At 38.5% G+C, this 15,755-nt stretch overlaps 1 protein-coding gene across 2 annotated transcripts; it reads left to right on the plus strand.

Annotated features, from left to right (window-relative positions):
* Positions 1-7,941: 7,941 nt before the first annotated feature.
* On the plus strand, positions 7,942-15,600 carry LOC142628024 (RNA-binding motif protein 25). Of its 2 annotated transcripts, XM_075801957.1 has the most exons (8): positions 7,942-8,698; positions 9,800-9,866; positions 10,016-10,278; positions 10,422-10,574; positions 12,663-13,074; positions 13,199-13,879; positions 13,972-14,573; positions 15,097-15,600. In XM_075801957.1, exons 1-8 carry the CDS (start codon positions 8,687-8,689, stop codon positions 15,337-15,339), a joined length of 2,433 nt encoding a protein of 810 aa, XP_075658072.1. In that variant the 5' UTR covers positions 7,942-8,686; the 3' UTR covers positions 15,340-15,600. The 2 variants fall into 2 exon arrangements, with proteins under 2 accessions (XP_075658072.1, XP_075658071.1); XM_075801956.1 differs by lacking the exon at positions 9,800-9,866.
* Positions 15,601-15,755: the final 155 nt, after the last annotated feature.

The following is a 15,755-nucleotide window of genomic DNA, read 5'->3' on the forward strand; positions in this document are numbered from 1 at the left end:
AGTTTTGAAAATTATAAACTGAAAACAATCATTTGTATGTTTTTAGTTTCCTTCACAAATTGAGTTTTGAGAACATTTTTTGTTTTCTATCCATTTTGGGTTGCCAAACAAGTTTTTTAGTCTTAAAAATAGAAAACTGTTTTTGGAAACAAAAAATAAGAGGAAAAAACATTTACCAAACATACCCTAAGTAATCTTGTTTGAGAGTAACATAGAGAGAAATGAATGAAATCATTTTATTACAATATTACTATTAGATCTCTATTTTAAAATAAATTGCTAAATATATAGGGGTATTTTGGGAGTTTTAGTAAAAAATTCATTAAGTCTAATTTCATTCCCTCCAATTTCTCTCAATTTCGGGGGAATGAAAATTTGAGATTTTAAGGGAATAGAGAGGAATGATGTTCCCTCCTACCCATTACATTCCATCCACTTAAACTCTCAAATAAGGGAAATGAAGAATATTATAAAATTATTCTCTTCATTCATTTCCATTTCATTTCATTCACTTCTGTTCTATTTCATTCACTCCTCCCAAACGAGGGCTTAAAGTGTCATTAGATTTAGCATATCTATTTTTTTTTTTAATATATAGAAATAACAGATCTATTGTTGTCTACTTTTATAGCTATTTTTCAAAAGCAGAATGTTAATATCAAAATAAAACCATCTATAATATGACTGATATTCATAGAATAATATAAATTAGTTAGATCAATCTAACAAGTATTATCTTCTAAAAAAAAATCTAACAAGTATTAGATAAATAAAGAAATCCCATGAGAAAAATATTGCACAACCCAAGAAAGTGCATTTGCTTATAATATATATATATATATAAATATATATATATATATATATATATATATATATATATATATATATATATATATATATATATAAACATTTTACAATATGATTTTTAACCCACTAGAAAATCCCATATTTATTACAACAAAAGATTTAAATCTACAATAACTTTTAAGTTCAACCACACGAAATACTACCAAAACCCCAAAAAGACAACAACATATTTTCAACAATAATTCTAATGTCATGCTCTATGAGCTTAATGATCTTGCCACATACTAGCTATTATATTATCTTGTAAGATTGCACCTAATCTACCATTAGCATCAATACCATTGGCAGTGTTCACTTCTTCAAAATCTCTATCTCTATCCACAAGCTCTTGATCAACATCAACAATAAGATTTTGATTAGGATCGACACCATAAAAAAAATTATGTGAAATGCTAGGTTCTTTGCAGTACCCAAAACCTTTCGCAATACCAAGTCTCTAGGAACTAATGGTCTTAACCTCACATTTAAGTCGTACCCCTTCCTGAGCTTCTGCTGATAATACGCCAACTAAACCATGACACTTTCCTTTCACTTTTCAATCAAATCTAAGCTCCTCTCCAATAACCCGTCATTATTGTCCGGAGTGAACAAGCTTGTCCTTAACGTCAGAAATCTAGTTTCTAGAGGAATTACAGCCTCAACCCCATAAGTCAACAAAAATGGGGTTTCCCTTGTTGACCTACGAGGGTAGTCTGATATGTCCAAAGAACATGTGGCAGCTCTTCCACTCATTTACCCTTGGCATCATCCAACCTTTTTTTGAGTTCATTTACTATGACTTTTTTGATAGCCTTGGCCTGTCCATTCCTTTGCGGGTAAGCTAGAGTTGAATACCTATTCTTGATACCCAATTCACAATAGTACCTCCTGAAAGTCTTGCTGTCAAACTGACGTTCGTTGTCTGAAATGAGGGTGTGAGGAATCCCAAACCGAGTGACAATATTCTTCCACACAAATCTCTTGGCATTCGCATCCCTGATATTTGCCAGTGGCTTAGCTTCAACCCACTTGGTTAAGTAATCAGTGCTAACCAAAAGCCATTTCCTATTTTCTGTTACTTTAAGGAAAAGCCCCACAATGTCCAAGCCCCATTAAGCAAAAGGCTAAAGACTAGATAGAGGATTAAGAATGCCCCCTGGCTGATGAATGTTTGGGGCAAACCTCTGGCATTGGTCATACTTCTTCACATGCTTTTGTGCTCCCTTTTGCATACCAGGCCACCAATATCCTTGAGTGAGGGTGTTGTAAGATAGCGATTTGCCCCTTGTATGACTTCCACAAATCCCTTCATGTAGTTCTTCTAGGAAAGGCTCTATCTCCTCAAGATGGACACATAGCAGATATAGTCAAGAAAAAGAGCGCTTGTACAATTTTTAGTCCTTGGACAACAAAAATGAGAAGCTTTTTCGCACTTTATTAGCCTCCCCTTTCTCCTCGGGCAAGATGTCATTTTTAAGGAACAGAACTATGAGATCCATCCAACTAGGTCCCACTCTAATTTGATGAATTTGCGCCCTCTCCCTCTTTACCTTGGCAGGCTTGCACAAATCCTCAACCAGGATAACCCGAGGTAAACTCTGTGCCGAGGAGGTTGTAAGCGTGGCAAGAGAGTCAGCATGAGTATTTCTACTTCTAGGGATTTGTTGTAAGGTGAAAGACTTGAACCCTGATTGCAAATGTTTGACCCGACTTAAATACTCTTGCATTCTCAGAACCTTGGCTTCCAATTCTTTCTCTACATATCCAACAACCAGTCTTGAATCTGAAAACACTTCCACCGCCTTTCCTTTTCTTTTCTGAACCATAGTCATCCCTACTAGCAAAGCTTCATACTCAGCCTCGTTGTTCGTGGCCAAGAAACGCAATCTCAAAGTTTTCTCAATAATGATCCCTTTAGGAGATACCATAATTAGCCCCACCCCAGATCCTCTCTGATTAGCAGCACCATCAACATACACCCTCCAGGATAAATGTTCTTGTAAGGAGACCATTCTAACTGATTTTTTTATCTATGTTCTGCTTTTCTCCTTCTTCTTCCAAAGGAAGTTTAGCAAACTTGGCCACCAGATCCGCAAGGACTTAGCCCTTAATAGAGATGCGAGGCATATACTTGATATCAAAAGCCCCTAGAATCGTACCTCATTTGGTAATCCTTCCTGTATAATCAGCTCTCAAAGTAGGGATTGAAGAGGAAGCTAAGTCAACACCACTACCATGTGAGCTTGGAAGCAATGGGGGAGTTTACGTGTAGCATGCACCATTGCCAATATGGCATTTTCCAATGGTAGATACCGAACCTCTACTTCATGTAAGGACTTTCTCACATAATAGACTGGCCTCTGCACCCCATCATCAACTCGTATCAGTACCAAGCTTACTACATGGAGAGCTACAGCAATGTAAGCAAACATGACCTCATCTTCCTCGGGCCTGAACATGATAGGTGGCTGAGAAAGGTATTCCTTCAGCTGTTGGAAGGCTAGGACACACTCCTCGGTCCAATCAAATCCCTTCCACCTATCCAACAACTGGAAGAAAGGTCTGCACCTTTCTGATGACCGAGAGTGGAATCGATTTAGGGTAGCAGTCATCCCATTAACTTCTGGACCTTTTTAGGATTTTGAGGAGGCTGCAAATTGTTAATTGCTTTAATTTGATCAAGATTGACTTCAATTCCATGATGATTGACCATGTTTCCCAAAACTTTCCAAAACCAACACCAAAAGAGCACTTAGAAGCATTAAAAGACAGTTTATGTTTCCTCAATATTCCAAAGATATCTCCCAAGTCACTAGCGTGATTGGAGTCCTCCCTGCTCTTTACCACCATATCATTTATATAAATCTCAATATTTTTTCCTAAATGTGGCTTGAACATTCTGATCATCATCCTTTGATAGGTGGACCCTGCATTCTTCAAACCAAAAGGCATCACCTTGTAGTGGTAATTTCTAGTAGGCATAATGAAAGTTTTCTTTTCTTGACCACCCAAAACTAATGATATTTGATGGTATACTTGAAAGGCATCTAAAAAACTCATCCGAGGATGGCCTACAGTTGTATCCACTAACTGATCTATTCGAGGCATGGAGAAGGGGTCCTTAGGGCAAGTTTTATTCAAATCTGTGAAATTTACACATATTTGTCACTTCCCATTTTTATTCTTCACCACCACCGTATTGGCCAACCACTCGGGGTAGAATATCTCCTTAATAGCCCCAGTTTGCTTAAGTTTGATCACCTCCTCCTTGACGACATAAGAATGCTCCTTAGACGAGCCCGAGGTGGTTGCTTTTTGGGGCTGACAGCTGGGTTGACATTTAAATGATGGCAAATGAAGTTTGGATCCACCCTAGGAGCTTCATAAGCACTCCACGCAAACACATCAATATTCTCCCTAAGGAACACTACCAGCTCTTCCTTCTCCGGGCAATTAAGCTATGACTTGGAAAAACTTCTCCTTATCATCACCTATAATCACCTTTTCTAATTCTTCACACTTTGCCCCCTCTAAAACCGCATTTGCAGATAACATTGGTGTCCTTGATTGCTATAAGCCCCGCTCAATAGAGGCCGATGACTCCATTTCAGTCCGATGCCTAATTGCAGCTACCAAGCACTACCTAGCCACAGATTGGCTCCCGACCAATTCCTCAACCTGGTCCTTCGACAAGTACTCCACAACAATGAAGTCCACCTCAACCACTTTTGAGCCTGCTTGTATCGGTAGTCTAATTTGGCCTTTTGGAATAACGACTCCCATTAAAACCTACCAAAGGTAAATCATAACATGCCAAATCCTCAGATTTCAACTTCAGCCCCTTATACAAATCAGGGTACATAATTTCCTCCCTACTGCCTTGGTTTACCAACACCCGCTTCACATCATACCCCCTTATCCTTAGGGTGACTACTAGGGCATCATCATGTTTCTGGTCGGACCTCCGCCTGCTCCTTTTCGGCTCAGGGGAGGAGTCCTCTGTAAGTGGCCGAGCTACGGACATCATCCTGGTGGGATGAGAGCTAGTTCTCCCTAGAGCAGCCAAGATAACGCTAATTGTGCCCAAATAGGGCCTTAAAGGAACATCTCTCTGAGATCCTGACCTTGCCTGACCTCTTTGCCCATTAGGGTGATACGAAAATTGCTTTAACTTTCCACCTCAGACCAACTGCTCTAGGTGATTCCACAAAGTCCTGCAATCTTCTGTGGTATGCCCCTGCTCTTGATGGTATTGGCAATGAAGGCTTTAGTTGTGCTTTGTGAGATCCCCGCCCATTTTATTTGGCCATTAAAAGTATGACTAATTCTTAATTTTTTCAAGGATTTGATACACTGGTTCTCGGAATACTAACCACCTGAGTAGCAGCAGTTCTAGATTGCCCAAAAAAATCCCGCCGATGACGATTATTATTGTACTTATCTAACTTGAAATCCCTTTGATCTTGAGGGACCACCTTGGCCTTGCCTTTCCCCAGTTGTTGGTCCTCCTAGACCCGCTTATACTTGTCAAAGCGGTCCATGAGCTGACGCACACTTTTAACAGGTTTGCTAGTCAAAGATTTCCTCAAACCATGTTCGGCAGGTAGGCCAACATTGAATGTCCTTATAGCCACGTCATCAAAGTTCCCATCTATTTCGTTAAACATCTCCTAGTATTTGTCAGAGTACGTCCTCAAGGTTTCCCTCTCCCGTATGGTCATAGACAACAGGGAGTCTAGAGGACGATGAACTCTACTACAGGTTACAAAACGAGAACCAAAGGCTCTTGTTAGCTCCTTAAATGAGGCAATAGAACCTTCCTTTAGACCATTGAACCACCTCATCACCACGGGCCCTAAACTGGATGGGAACACCTTGCATATCAAGGTTTCATTCTTCGAGTGAAAAACCATTATCTGGTTGAAGTGGCTCACGTGCTCCACAGGGTCTATTCTGCCATTATACATAGTGAACGTTGGTTGAGTAAACCACTGAGGAAGCTTCCCTCCCTCAATCCTACGAGAAAAATGTGACTTAGAAATATGATTCAGAGCTCTACTCATAGCACCATTGCCTAGGCCCTTGTGAGACGAACTCTTCCCCCTTCGCCTATCATGGCGTCTCTCAGCACACGAAAAGGACTCAATGGGGGGAGTCCTTGACCTAGGCCAGTAGCTGCTGTCACTATCACCGCCAAAAGAATGGTTAGAATTAGAGGGAGTTCCCTTACGTCACTCGCGACGTAACCTTCTTCACAACCGGTCAATCTCCAGTTGCATGCTTCTAGTATTTTCCTTATGGGAGATGTGACTCCCATAACAAGATTGGCTCCTACTAGTGTGTGTGGTGTGCACACTAACCTCCCGGTCCCTTCCCCACTCAAAATTAACAAAATAATCTTGATGTTGGGACCCAGCTGACTCCTCCCGGTTTGGCCCCGAGCCTACCATAACTGAATGTTGATCTCACCAAAGCTCAAGTAACTTTCCCACAGATGGCGCCAATTGTAAGGCCCCAGTTTGGTTTCTAAGCCCAAAAGATAAAAGGATCTAGGCCCAAGGAGTCCAATACAATAAATTTGTAGAGAGTGAGTTAGAAAACTAGGCTCTAATGAATTGGATAACAATTATAGTGGGTCTGGATGACAAGAAAATAAAAATAAACTGGTTTTATCCAAAAAAAATCGTCCTCGGCACCATCCGAGAAGATTAGTTCTAGTATATATTTCTTTTAAATTTGATTATAAGTCTAGTTCTTATTGCTACAGTGTTTTTCTCTCAATTTTCAGATGAATCCCCTTGTAAGGGGCTTCTTTTCCTATTATATACCCTTATTTTCTTCATCTCCACCCTCCACGTGTAGGTCAAGTTATTGGCTTTGATCCTTGTCCCATCAGCACATTTCTAAAGTTTTTGGGAGTAGCTGTAAGGCTGCTTACCTCTATTCAGGTATCACCTCTACATTAATGCAGCCAGAGGGTTAGCTGCAGAGCATTCAATGCGGTGGTAGCAGCTTTCTCTTAGATATTTCTTAGCTTCCCTTTGTCCTATGTTTCCCTGATATTTATCCTTATTAGTAGAACATTTCGTAGTGTTACTCTTAAGGGTAAACCAAACCTTTTGACATCTGCTCTGCTTAGCTGAGGAGGCATTCCTCCTCGGACTACCTTTCCAAACATTTGCAGTCATAGTTTGTTTATGGTGCTCTGACTCTTACTTCTTCCTTATCATCTATTTGTCCTCAGACCACTAAGCGTCCTCGAACAAGGCCTACAACCCAATATATACTCATAGGCCCTTTATCCCTATAGTATCAAATTCTCTACCATAAGAATGTCATCTTCAAATCTTAACAGTTTGAAACACAACTTGAAAATGAAATTGTTACGTTAATCGATTGTTATTTATGTGACTATTCATAATTAGAGAAATTTAGTCAATAATCAAATTCATTGATTTGATAAGTTAACCATGGAAGGCACCTTTTTTCCCACTTTTAGCCAGATATATTTTATAAAATTACCTAGTGTTTTGTAGTTAAATTGGTTTTGGTTGGCATCTCTTGAAGTTTCCATTGGAAACATTCAAAATTCAAAACTTCAAATTCCCCTCCTTACTATCAAATTATAAAAATAAAAAAAAAACATAAAATTGTATTTGGAAATTGAAAAGGGCATGATTAGTTAAGCTCCACAACAACACATGTATTTTTTTAGATAGTTACAATATACTGTATATATAGATGTGTCAATGAAGCTAAAAGGCACTTTGCACAAGTGCATAACAATGCATGTTTTAACCTAGCATCATCATATTTTAATTTTGAAAAACCGATACCAAAATACATTAATAATCTATTAAAAAAAATTAATAAGAAAATAAAAAAGTAACTTTTTATTAATGAATAACCAAATGGTACTCTTTAACCGAATTCTTTATATAAAAAACAGATCAGCTACAACTACACAACATGTACAGTCACCAAGCCTCTTTTACCAGCCAATTACAAATCGAAACGCGTACTGATCCAAAACAAATATCTTCCCCCACGAAACACCCAAGCATTCCCCAGCACATAACAAATCAAAACAAAACAAAACCCTCTCTCTCTCTCTTAGGGCACAGAAGAAAGAGCAATTAAAGTCCAGAGTGGAAAACGAAAACGAAAACGAAAACGAAAACACAAAAAACAAAGAAAACATTTTTATTACTTATCACCAAAGAACGTTTCTGATAAAGTCACGCCCAGCAACAACAACAACAACAACAGCAACAACACAGATAGATCTTTTATTTTTATTTTTTGTTCACTCTGTTTTTTATTTTTTGTGCAACTATGGCTGACTCTACTACTGAAACCCTAGAATCCAATCCTCCACAACCCGAACCCGAAGCCCCAAATCCCCAACCCGATCCACAACCTCAATCGTCAACACCTCCATCATCCTCGTCCGCATCTACGCCGATCGCCGTAAACCCTAATTCGAACACTCCACCACCACCGCCGCCGGCGCCGGCGCCGCTACAGCCACAGTTACAGCCTCAGCCTCAGCCTCAGCAGGTGTCCTACGTGGCGCCACCGCCGTTGCCGCAGGTATCCGGCGGCGGAGGAGTTGTCATGCCTCCTCCTCCTCCTCCTCCATCTGCGCCTTCGTTCCGGCCGGTGCCACAGTTCTCGCCTATACCGAATTACCAAAACCCTGGCGTTCAGCCTCCCGGTGTGGTTCCGATGATGCAGATGCCGCCGTATCAGATGCAACAGCAGCAGCAGCAGCAGCAACAGCAGCACCCGGGGCAGCCTATGAGGCCTTACGTGCCGCCGCCGCAGATGCCTATGCCGAATGGTTATCCCGGTGGGTTATTCTGTCTCCTTATAAATGCTTTGTTTGTTATTAACGTTTTGTCAAATTCTCGATTGATTTTTTTTTTTTGTTGATGAATTCATTATTGCATACATGTAATGTGCATGTTTGTGTTGCCAAATTATTAGTAGAACCAAGAAAGATTTACTTTTCAATGTGCAATTGATATGTGTGTTTTGATGAGAGAGTTTTAAGTTCTTAGAATGTTAATTTTGGAAATGATGCATGATTGAATAATAGCTGTTACAAGTAGATTAAGGAATTTAGTGGAATGTGATGTGAATGATGAAATATTTGGGGAAGAGTTTGTTGTTAGAGATGATGAGTTGGGAAAAAAAAAAGATTTAGAGAATTAATGAGAGTTGAGTTGGTTTAGGGGTATCGATGACGGGATGTTTTCTCCTACAGTGTCTTGATTGAATTCGGTGGGAAGGTTTGGAAGGCGAATATTGCTTAGAGACCTCCCTCTACAACTACTTTTTTGGTATGCATATACATATATATTTTTTGCTTGGTTTTCTTCGTTTGTCTTTAGAATAAACTTTGTTTTAATGAGAAAAGGAAAAAAGAGAAAAAGAAAAAAGAAAAAACCTTTTGGAGTTTACACGTTAACAGTGTTCGAAAATTCAGAAAGTTATATTGTCCCTCTTGTCATATTCCATGTTTATTTTAGTAGGCTACTTTCTGGTAGTTATGAGGACACTTTCCCTTTCATGGGTTTATGATTTGCCAGAAGCAGACCATTTTTGCCACTGAATGCTCGTTGGCTTGTGTTCTAAGGTATTGCGATTCTTTCAATTTTAGCCTGCATCTCTCCCTTTCTTTTTCTTTCTCGCTCTCTTTTTCTTTTCTTCATGCTGTACCATGGGCTGCTAACACTTGTGATACATAAAATTGACATAATTTACATATAATTTTGTGGGATTGCATGAGATGCTTGAAGTCTCATGATAATTAAACGTCAGTTTTTTTGCAATTGGTGGATGGGATAGTGTGAGAAGGCTAGTATGTTGCAAATGGATTCATAAGGTAAGCCCATTTTACATATCCATGGTTTATGAACTGGATGCTACTTTTTAATGTTTCCTTCAGGTTATCTGTTCAGCTGGTGATAGTTGCCATGCCTGTGCTGCCATCTCTTATATGCTTTTGATGTGTGGTAACTGCGTTCAATTATTCTTGTCACATTCTTTTTTCATATATAAATATATCTATATAAACTGGTGACGGGATGTATAATATCACTGTATTTTTGTTTGTTAACTTGCCCTGATATATTTGCATAGATATTTGTTTCCATTTATGCAGGACTTCCTCGTTATCCATCTCCATACCCAGCTATGGTTCGACCTACATTCCCTATGCGCCTACCAGGAGCAATTGGTGTGCCTCCAATAGTGTCACGCCCTCCTATTCCAGGGGTTCCTGGAGTTGTTCGCCCCATTATATCCCCTGTTGTTAGGCCAGCTGTTGTTCCTACTGTTACTCCAGCTGAGAAACCACAAACCACAGTTTACATTAGTAAGATTGCATCAACAGTGGACAATGATTTTATGCTGTCTCTTCTTAAGGTAGGTTATTGATTTTTATTTTTTGGTGGTCTGCTTCCTTTTATATACACCCTACAACTCTGGATTCTTTTACATTATAAATATCATACTTCAATGCCTTTTATTTGAGGCATTAATTTCTGATGTCTGTACACATTATGAAGCTATGTGGACCTGTCAAAAGTTGGAAACGTCCTCAAGATCCCACAGATGGGACTCCTAAAGGATTTGGGTTCTGTGAATTTGAGTCTGCTGAAGGGGTTCTTCGTGCATTGCGCCTACTTAGTAAATTCAATATTGATGGGCAAGAATTGGTGGTACGTTTGGATTTTCACTGTTTTCTTTGTCTTTTTAAGTTTTTATGATCGTTTTTTTGTCTTTATCTCATTTTTACTTTTACTGTGATTTTGGCATTTAAGATGGTGTTCTAGAATATCTATCTGCTGGAAAAACACATTTTAAATCCTTGGTTTAATGGGAAACATGAAGTAGATATTTTTCTAACAAGTCATTAATATCGATCGGATATGCAGAAGGATCTAAACCTTATGAAATGTATCTCCAGTTAGGAAAGATTGAGTAGAAATAATTAAACAATCATCAAATCTATGGTTAACATGAGATTTAAGGGTTCAATAACTCTTACTTTCTTGATCTAGTAGGTTTCAAGGCTTGAAATCTCCATTGATGAATGTAAAATGTAAGTTCAATTATTCTTAAATAAAAGCAAGTTCAGTTGTTAAATGGTTACGTGGCTGGTGGATACTTGTTATAAAGTATTGGGTGTTCTCATCGTAGGGCATTTGTTATTAAGTTATGTGTTTTAGGTGGTGCTGAAGTTATGGGCTTATCATCCATTATGGACTTTTCTGTCTATATCTGGATTTTGCTTTTCTGTTTACAAACCAAAAAGAATTATGACCTGGAAACCAAATTATTTGTTAGTTGTGTGCTTAAAAAATTAGATCCGAGGGAGCATCCAGTCATGAAGGTACTTCTGTGTTTATGCAGTTGTTACTTCTCATTCCTTTTAACATATATTCTGTCAAAGTGAAAATTTATCAAAGAAAAAAATAAATCTGTCAAGCGTCATGATCTCATTATTGAAATTTGACAACCAAACTTGAGATGAAATAAGAAAGACTACTTAAATGTAAGATCAAAATTTATAACGTTTGAAAATTGGACTTTGTTGTGAAAGATTTTTGTTAGAGGTTGTAATTCGTAAGAACTTACGAGTTGCTCCAGTAATCTGCTCATCTTAATAAAATGATGTTTACTTCTCAAAGAAAAGAAAGTTCAAAATTTCTTCAGCTTTTTTCACAACTGAATTTTTTTTCTTTTAATTTATGCATACTTCCATATGATATTTATAAAAGAGATTTATTGAGATTGGAATTTGTGTCCCTTTGTCCTACAAAAACCTTGAAAAATAAGCTAATGAGCACTTGTGTGTATCTATGTTTTTGTTTCTACCATTAGTAGTTTAGTTACTATTGGTATCATGCTTTTTTGTTATGTATTTTGGCTTCTAATAATATCAAACATGGGAGATGATTAGATAATTAGAAATAATGATAATAATTATATTTGGCTAAGTTGATACTTGTCTTGTTAGATTTTTTAAGGGCAAAACTTAGGTATAGTTCCTTAGTTTCTGTTACTTAGGTTCCCCTCTTAAATATTTGACACCTATCAAATTAGACAGCTTAGCTAACGGACGTTAAAAGTCCCATCTCTTTTTGTTTTCTTCCCTTACTTTTTTTTTTCCTAACCTGCAAGAAAGCACAAGGAAGAAGACTTCTTCTGTTCAGATCTGAGAAGGTTTCTTCAGTTCAGATCTTTATGGGTTAACTAGCAATCGACACTCTCTCTCTACAAATTTTCCTTCTAGCTGTTTCTTTCTTTTTTTTTCTTTTTTCTCTGAGAAAAATCATATACACGTTTGGCTCCTCACTCTTTCAAATCTGTCTTTTGGTTTTCTCGCAGGTTAGGAAGGGGAAAAAAAACGTTAAGAAAAGAAAAGGAAAAATAAAATAAAAGAGAGAGAGAGCTAACATCCGTTTGCTAAGTTGTCTAATTTGACAAGTGTCAAAATTTTAAGAGGGGAGCCTAAGTAACAATACTTAAGGAACTGTATCTAAGTTTTGCCCATCTTTTAATATGTTTGGGAATAATCTATAGAAGCCGATTTGATGGTTGAGTATGTGGATAATCATATAGATTAGGGAGATGGAAATTGCTACATTGAACCTATGCGTTCACCTCTAAAAAGCATGAAAACAAGCACCTTCTTGACCTTTTGGTGCATTCTGAGATATGGATTATTCTTTTTCCTGCCTGAATTTATTGGATTTATATTTTTAAAATATTTGATCCTTGTCTCTTTGTAATTTGATTAATAGTTAAATATCAATCAAGCTACAAAAGAATATCTGGAACGGTATGTTGACAAACAAACTGAAAACTCGAAGAAACTTAAAGATGCACAAGCTGCAGCGCCTGAGAAAGAGGAGGAAAGTGCAGTAGGGGTTGAGAAGAGTGAACATCTGAAGGCTGATGTAGAGAACTCAAATAAAGAGGACAATAGTTCAGGGAGCAAGGAAATTCATGACTTTGCTAATTTTGGAATCGTGACTGACGAAGACAAGGACACTGACCGTGAGGCTGTGGAGAAGCTTACAAGCATGATAGAAGAAAGATTAAAGACCAGGCCTCTGCCTCCACCCCCTCCACCAATTACTGATGGTGGCTCTGGTAATTCAAACTCAGACGTCCCTGCTAAATCAAGGGATGGGGACTCAGAAATGAGAAATGGTGAGTTTTTATTGTGGAAATGGGTAGTTTTGTCATTTGTGGTAGTTATTAGAAGAGATTGTTTTTAGTGGCATTTAAAAAAGACATAATTTTAATATGGTTATGCTTGTCCATACTTTTGCAGATGCAGCTGAAGATAAAAACGATGATGAGACAACTAGTGAAACCAAACCAACAAGTGAGCACGATAGGCCTGAAACAAGTTCACCTGATAGGAATAGAAAGTATGAGAGGAGTAGAGAAAGAGACCGAGATAGGGATCTGAAAAGGGAGAAGGACCGGGAGATTGACAGATATGAAAGGGAAACAGAGCGAGAGCGGGTTAGAAAAGAAAGGGAGCAAAGAAGAAAGATTGAGGAGGCTGAGCGTAAATATGAGGAGTGTCTTAAGGAGTGGGAGTATAGAGAAAGAGACAAAGAGAAACAGCGGCAGAATGAGAAGGACAGGGAAAAAGAGAGGGAACGCAAACGGAAGAAGGAGATAAAATATGATGAAGAAGATGAGGATGAGGATTCGAAAAGGTGGCGGCGCCGTACATTAGAAGAAAAGAGAAAGAAGAGGCTACGGGAAAAGGAAGAGGACTTGGCTGACAGACGTAAAGAAGAGGAAGAAATTGCTGACGCCAAGAGGAGAGCTGAGGAGGAATTGCAACAGAAGCTACAGAGGGATGCATTGAAGGTTTCATCCAATCCTGTAATGAACGGAGTTGCAAAAACTGTTTTGGTCGAGCCATCCAGTGTCGAAATGAAAGAAAACCCTGTGGAACAGGGTTATGAAGGTGATCCTGCTCAGGAGCTCCATATAGGTAAACTTATTGGAATTTACTTGGAGTGGAATTTTTTCTTTTATTCACCCCCTTTCCATTTCTTTGAATTTGGTTATGATTCTAAATGATAGGTGATGGGGTTGTACGAAATGGTACTAGTGAAGAATCAACCATGGCATCAGTTGCTGTATCAGACACACGACATACTGGCAATGCCCCTGCAAAAAAGTTAGGGTTTGGCTTAGTTGGCTCTGGAAAACGAACTGCTGTCCCTTCTGTTTTCCATGAGGAGGAGGATGATGATGCACATAAGGATAAAAAGATGAGGCCCCTTGTCCCAATTGATTATTCGACTGAGGAACTGGAGGCTGTCCAACCCACTGCACCTGGGGCACCACCATCGAATTTGGTTGCAGCAACAGAATTTGCAAAGCGCATATCAAATGTTAATCCCAAAGAAGATAAGTTTGATGCAGAAAGGGAAAGAAGTAGACGTTCCAATGACAAGTCAAGCCAGCGGGATAGGGACCGGGGTGATGAGGATGTGAATCGCACCAGAGATGAGAATAAGGAGAAGAGTCTTGATCGGGACAGGGATCGTGGACAGGGGATGGATAAACTGAAGACACCAGATAACACAAAACTTTTGAGTTTAAAACAATTGATAGATATGATACCAAGGACAAAGGAGGAGTTATTTTCATATGAGGTTAATTGGGCCGTGTATGACAAGGTATGCAACCTTAGGCTATTCTTCAATAAATGAATTATTTAAATTTGTGGACCTCTTTTCTCCTGGAAAAACTAAACTTATATGCTTTGAGATTGAGGCAGGGGAAGGGAATGGCTCCCTGTCAATTTTTATTATTCCCTTGATCATGGTTTGTGGCCTAGTAATTGGTGAAAAAATTTGGTGTCTACTTGGACATGTTGGGATAGCTACCTATACTATGTATGCGAAACCTTTGCTTAGAAAATAACAGATTGACCGTTTGAGTTGTCCGACAGTTTCTTTTCTTTTGGAAACTGTATCTTCAAGTAGGCTATAAATGAAGAACAGGCATCCTATGCTTGCTTGTTCTGTTTAGTGCTACTTGCCTTCAGAAGTTTAGATAACCTGGTCTTGATATTCAGGAGTGAAAATAACATTTCATTGTTGGTGATGTTTTTAGTGTATAATATTATTATTGGTTATAACCATGGTCAATGTCTTCTAAATAATCTGACTGTTTATTTGCTATCTTCCACTTTCACAGCATGAGCTGCATGAAAGAATGAGGCCGTGGATTTCAAAAAAGATAACAGAATTTTTAGGAGAGGAAGAAACCACACTGGTAGATTACATTGTATCCAGTACTCAAGAACATGTGAAGGCAACTCAAATGCTGGAACTACTACAATCAATTTTAGATGATGAAGCCGAAATGTTTGTGCTCAAAATGTGGAGGATGCTCATCTACGAAATCAAGAGAGTAGAAGCAGGCCTTATTTCAAAGTGAAAAATATTTTAGGATTTTATTGTTTGATTGCTACTTCGTTCCTGCAGGACCTATATGCTTCACCTCATTGGCCCTGCTCTTGTCATCACTCATTGTAGATTAGAGATTATTGATTCTGTATTGCTTCAAAGGTTAATTAGTGATGGACCCATTTTTGTACCAATTGTTTCCATTTGGATCCAGTATTCATAGTGGAAAGCAATGTTTGGAAAAGACATCCATCAGTTATCTCAAAACAAAACTTTTTGATTTATTTTGATATAGTTGCTGGAGATGCCGGTTAAAAATAGTTGCTTTAATCATATAAGCAGTATTCTGTGAGGGATGTAATTTATAGTTGCCTTTGTGGGATGTTTCTGTACAATCCAAGTCCATAATTTGAATATGATCTTGTAAGTCTGAAAATGGGGGAAAAG

This window comes from Castanea sativa, chromosome 3, assembly GCF_040712315.1.
Source record: "Castanea sativa cultivar Marrone di Chiusa Pesio chromosome 3, ASM4071231v1".
NCBI lineage: Eukaryota > Viridiplantae > Streptophyta > Magnoliopsida > Fagales > Fagaceae > Castanea > Castanea sativa.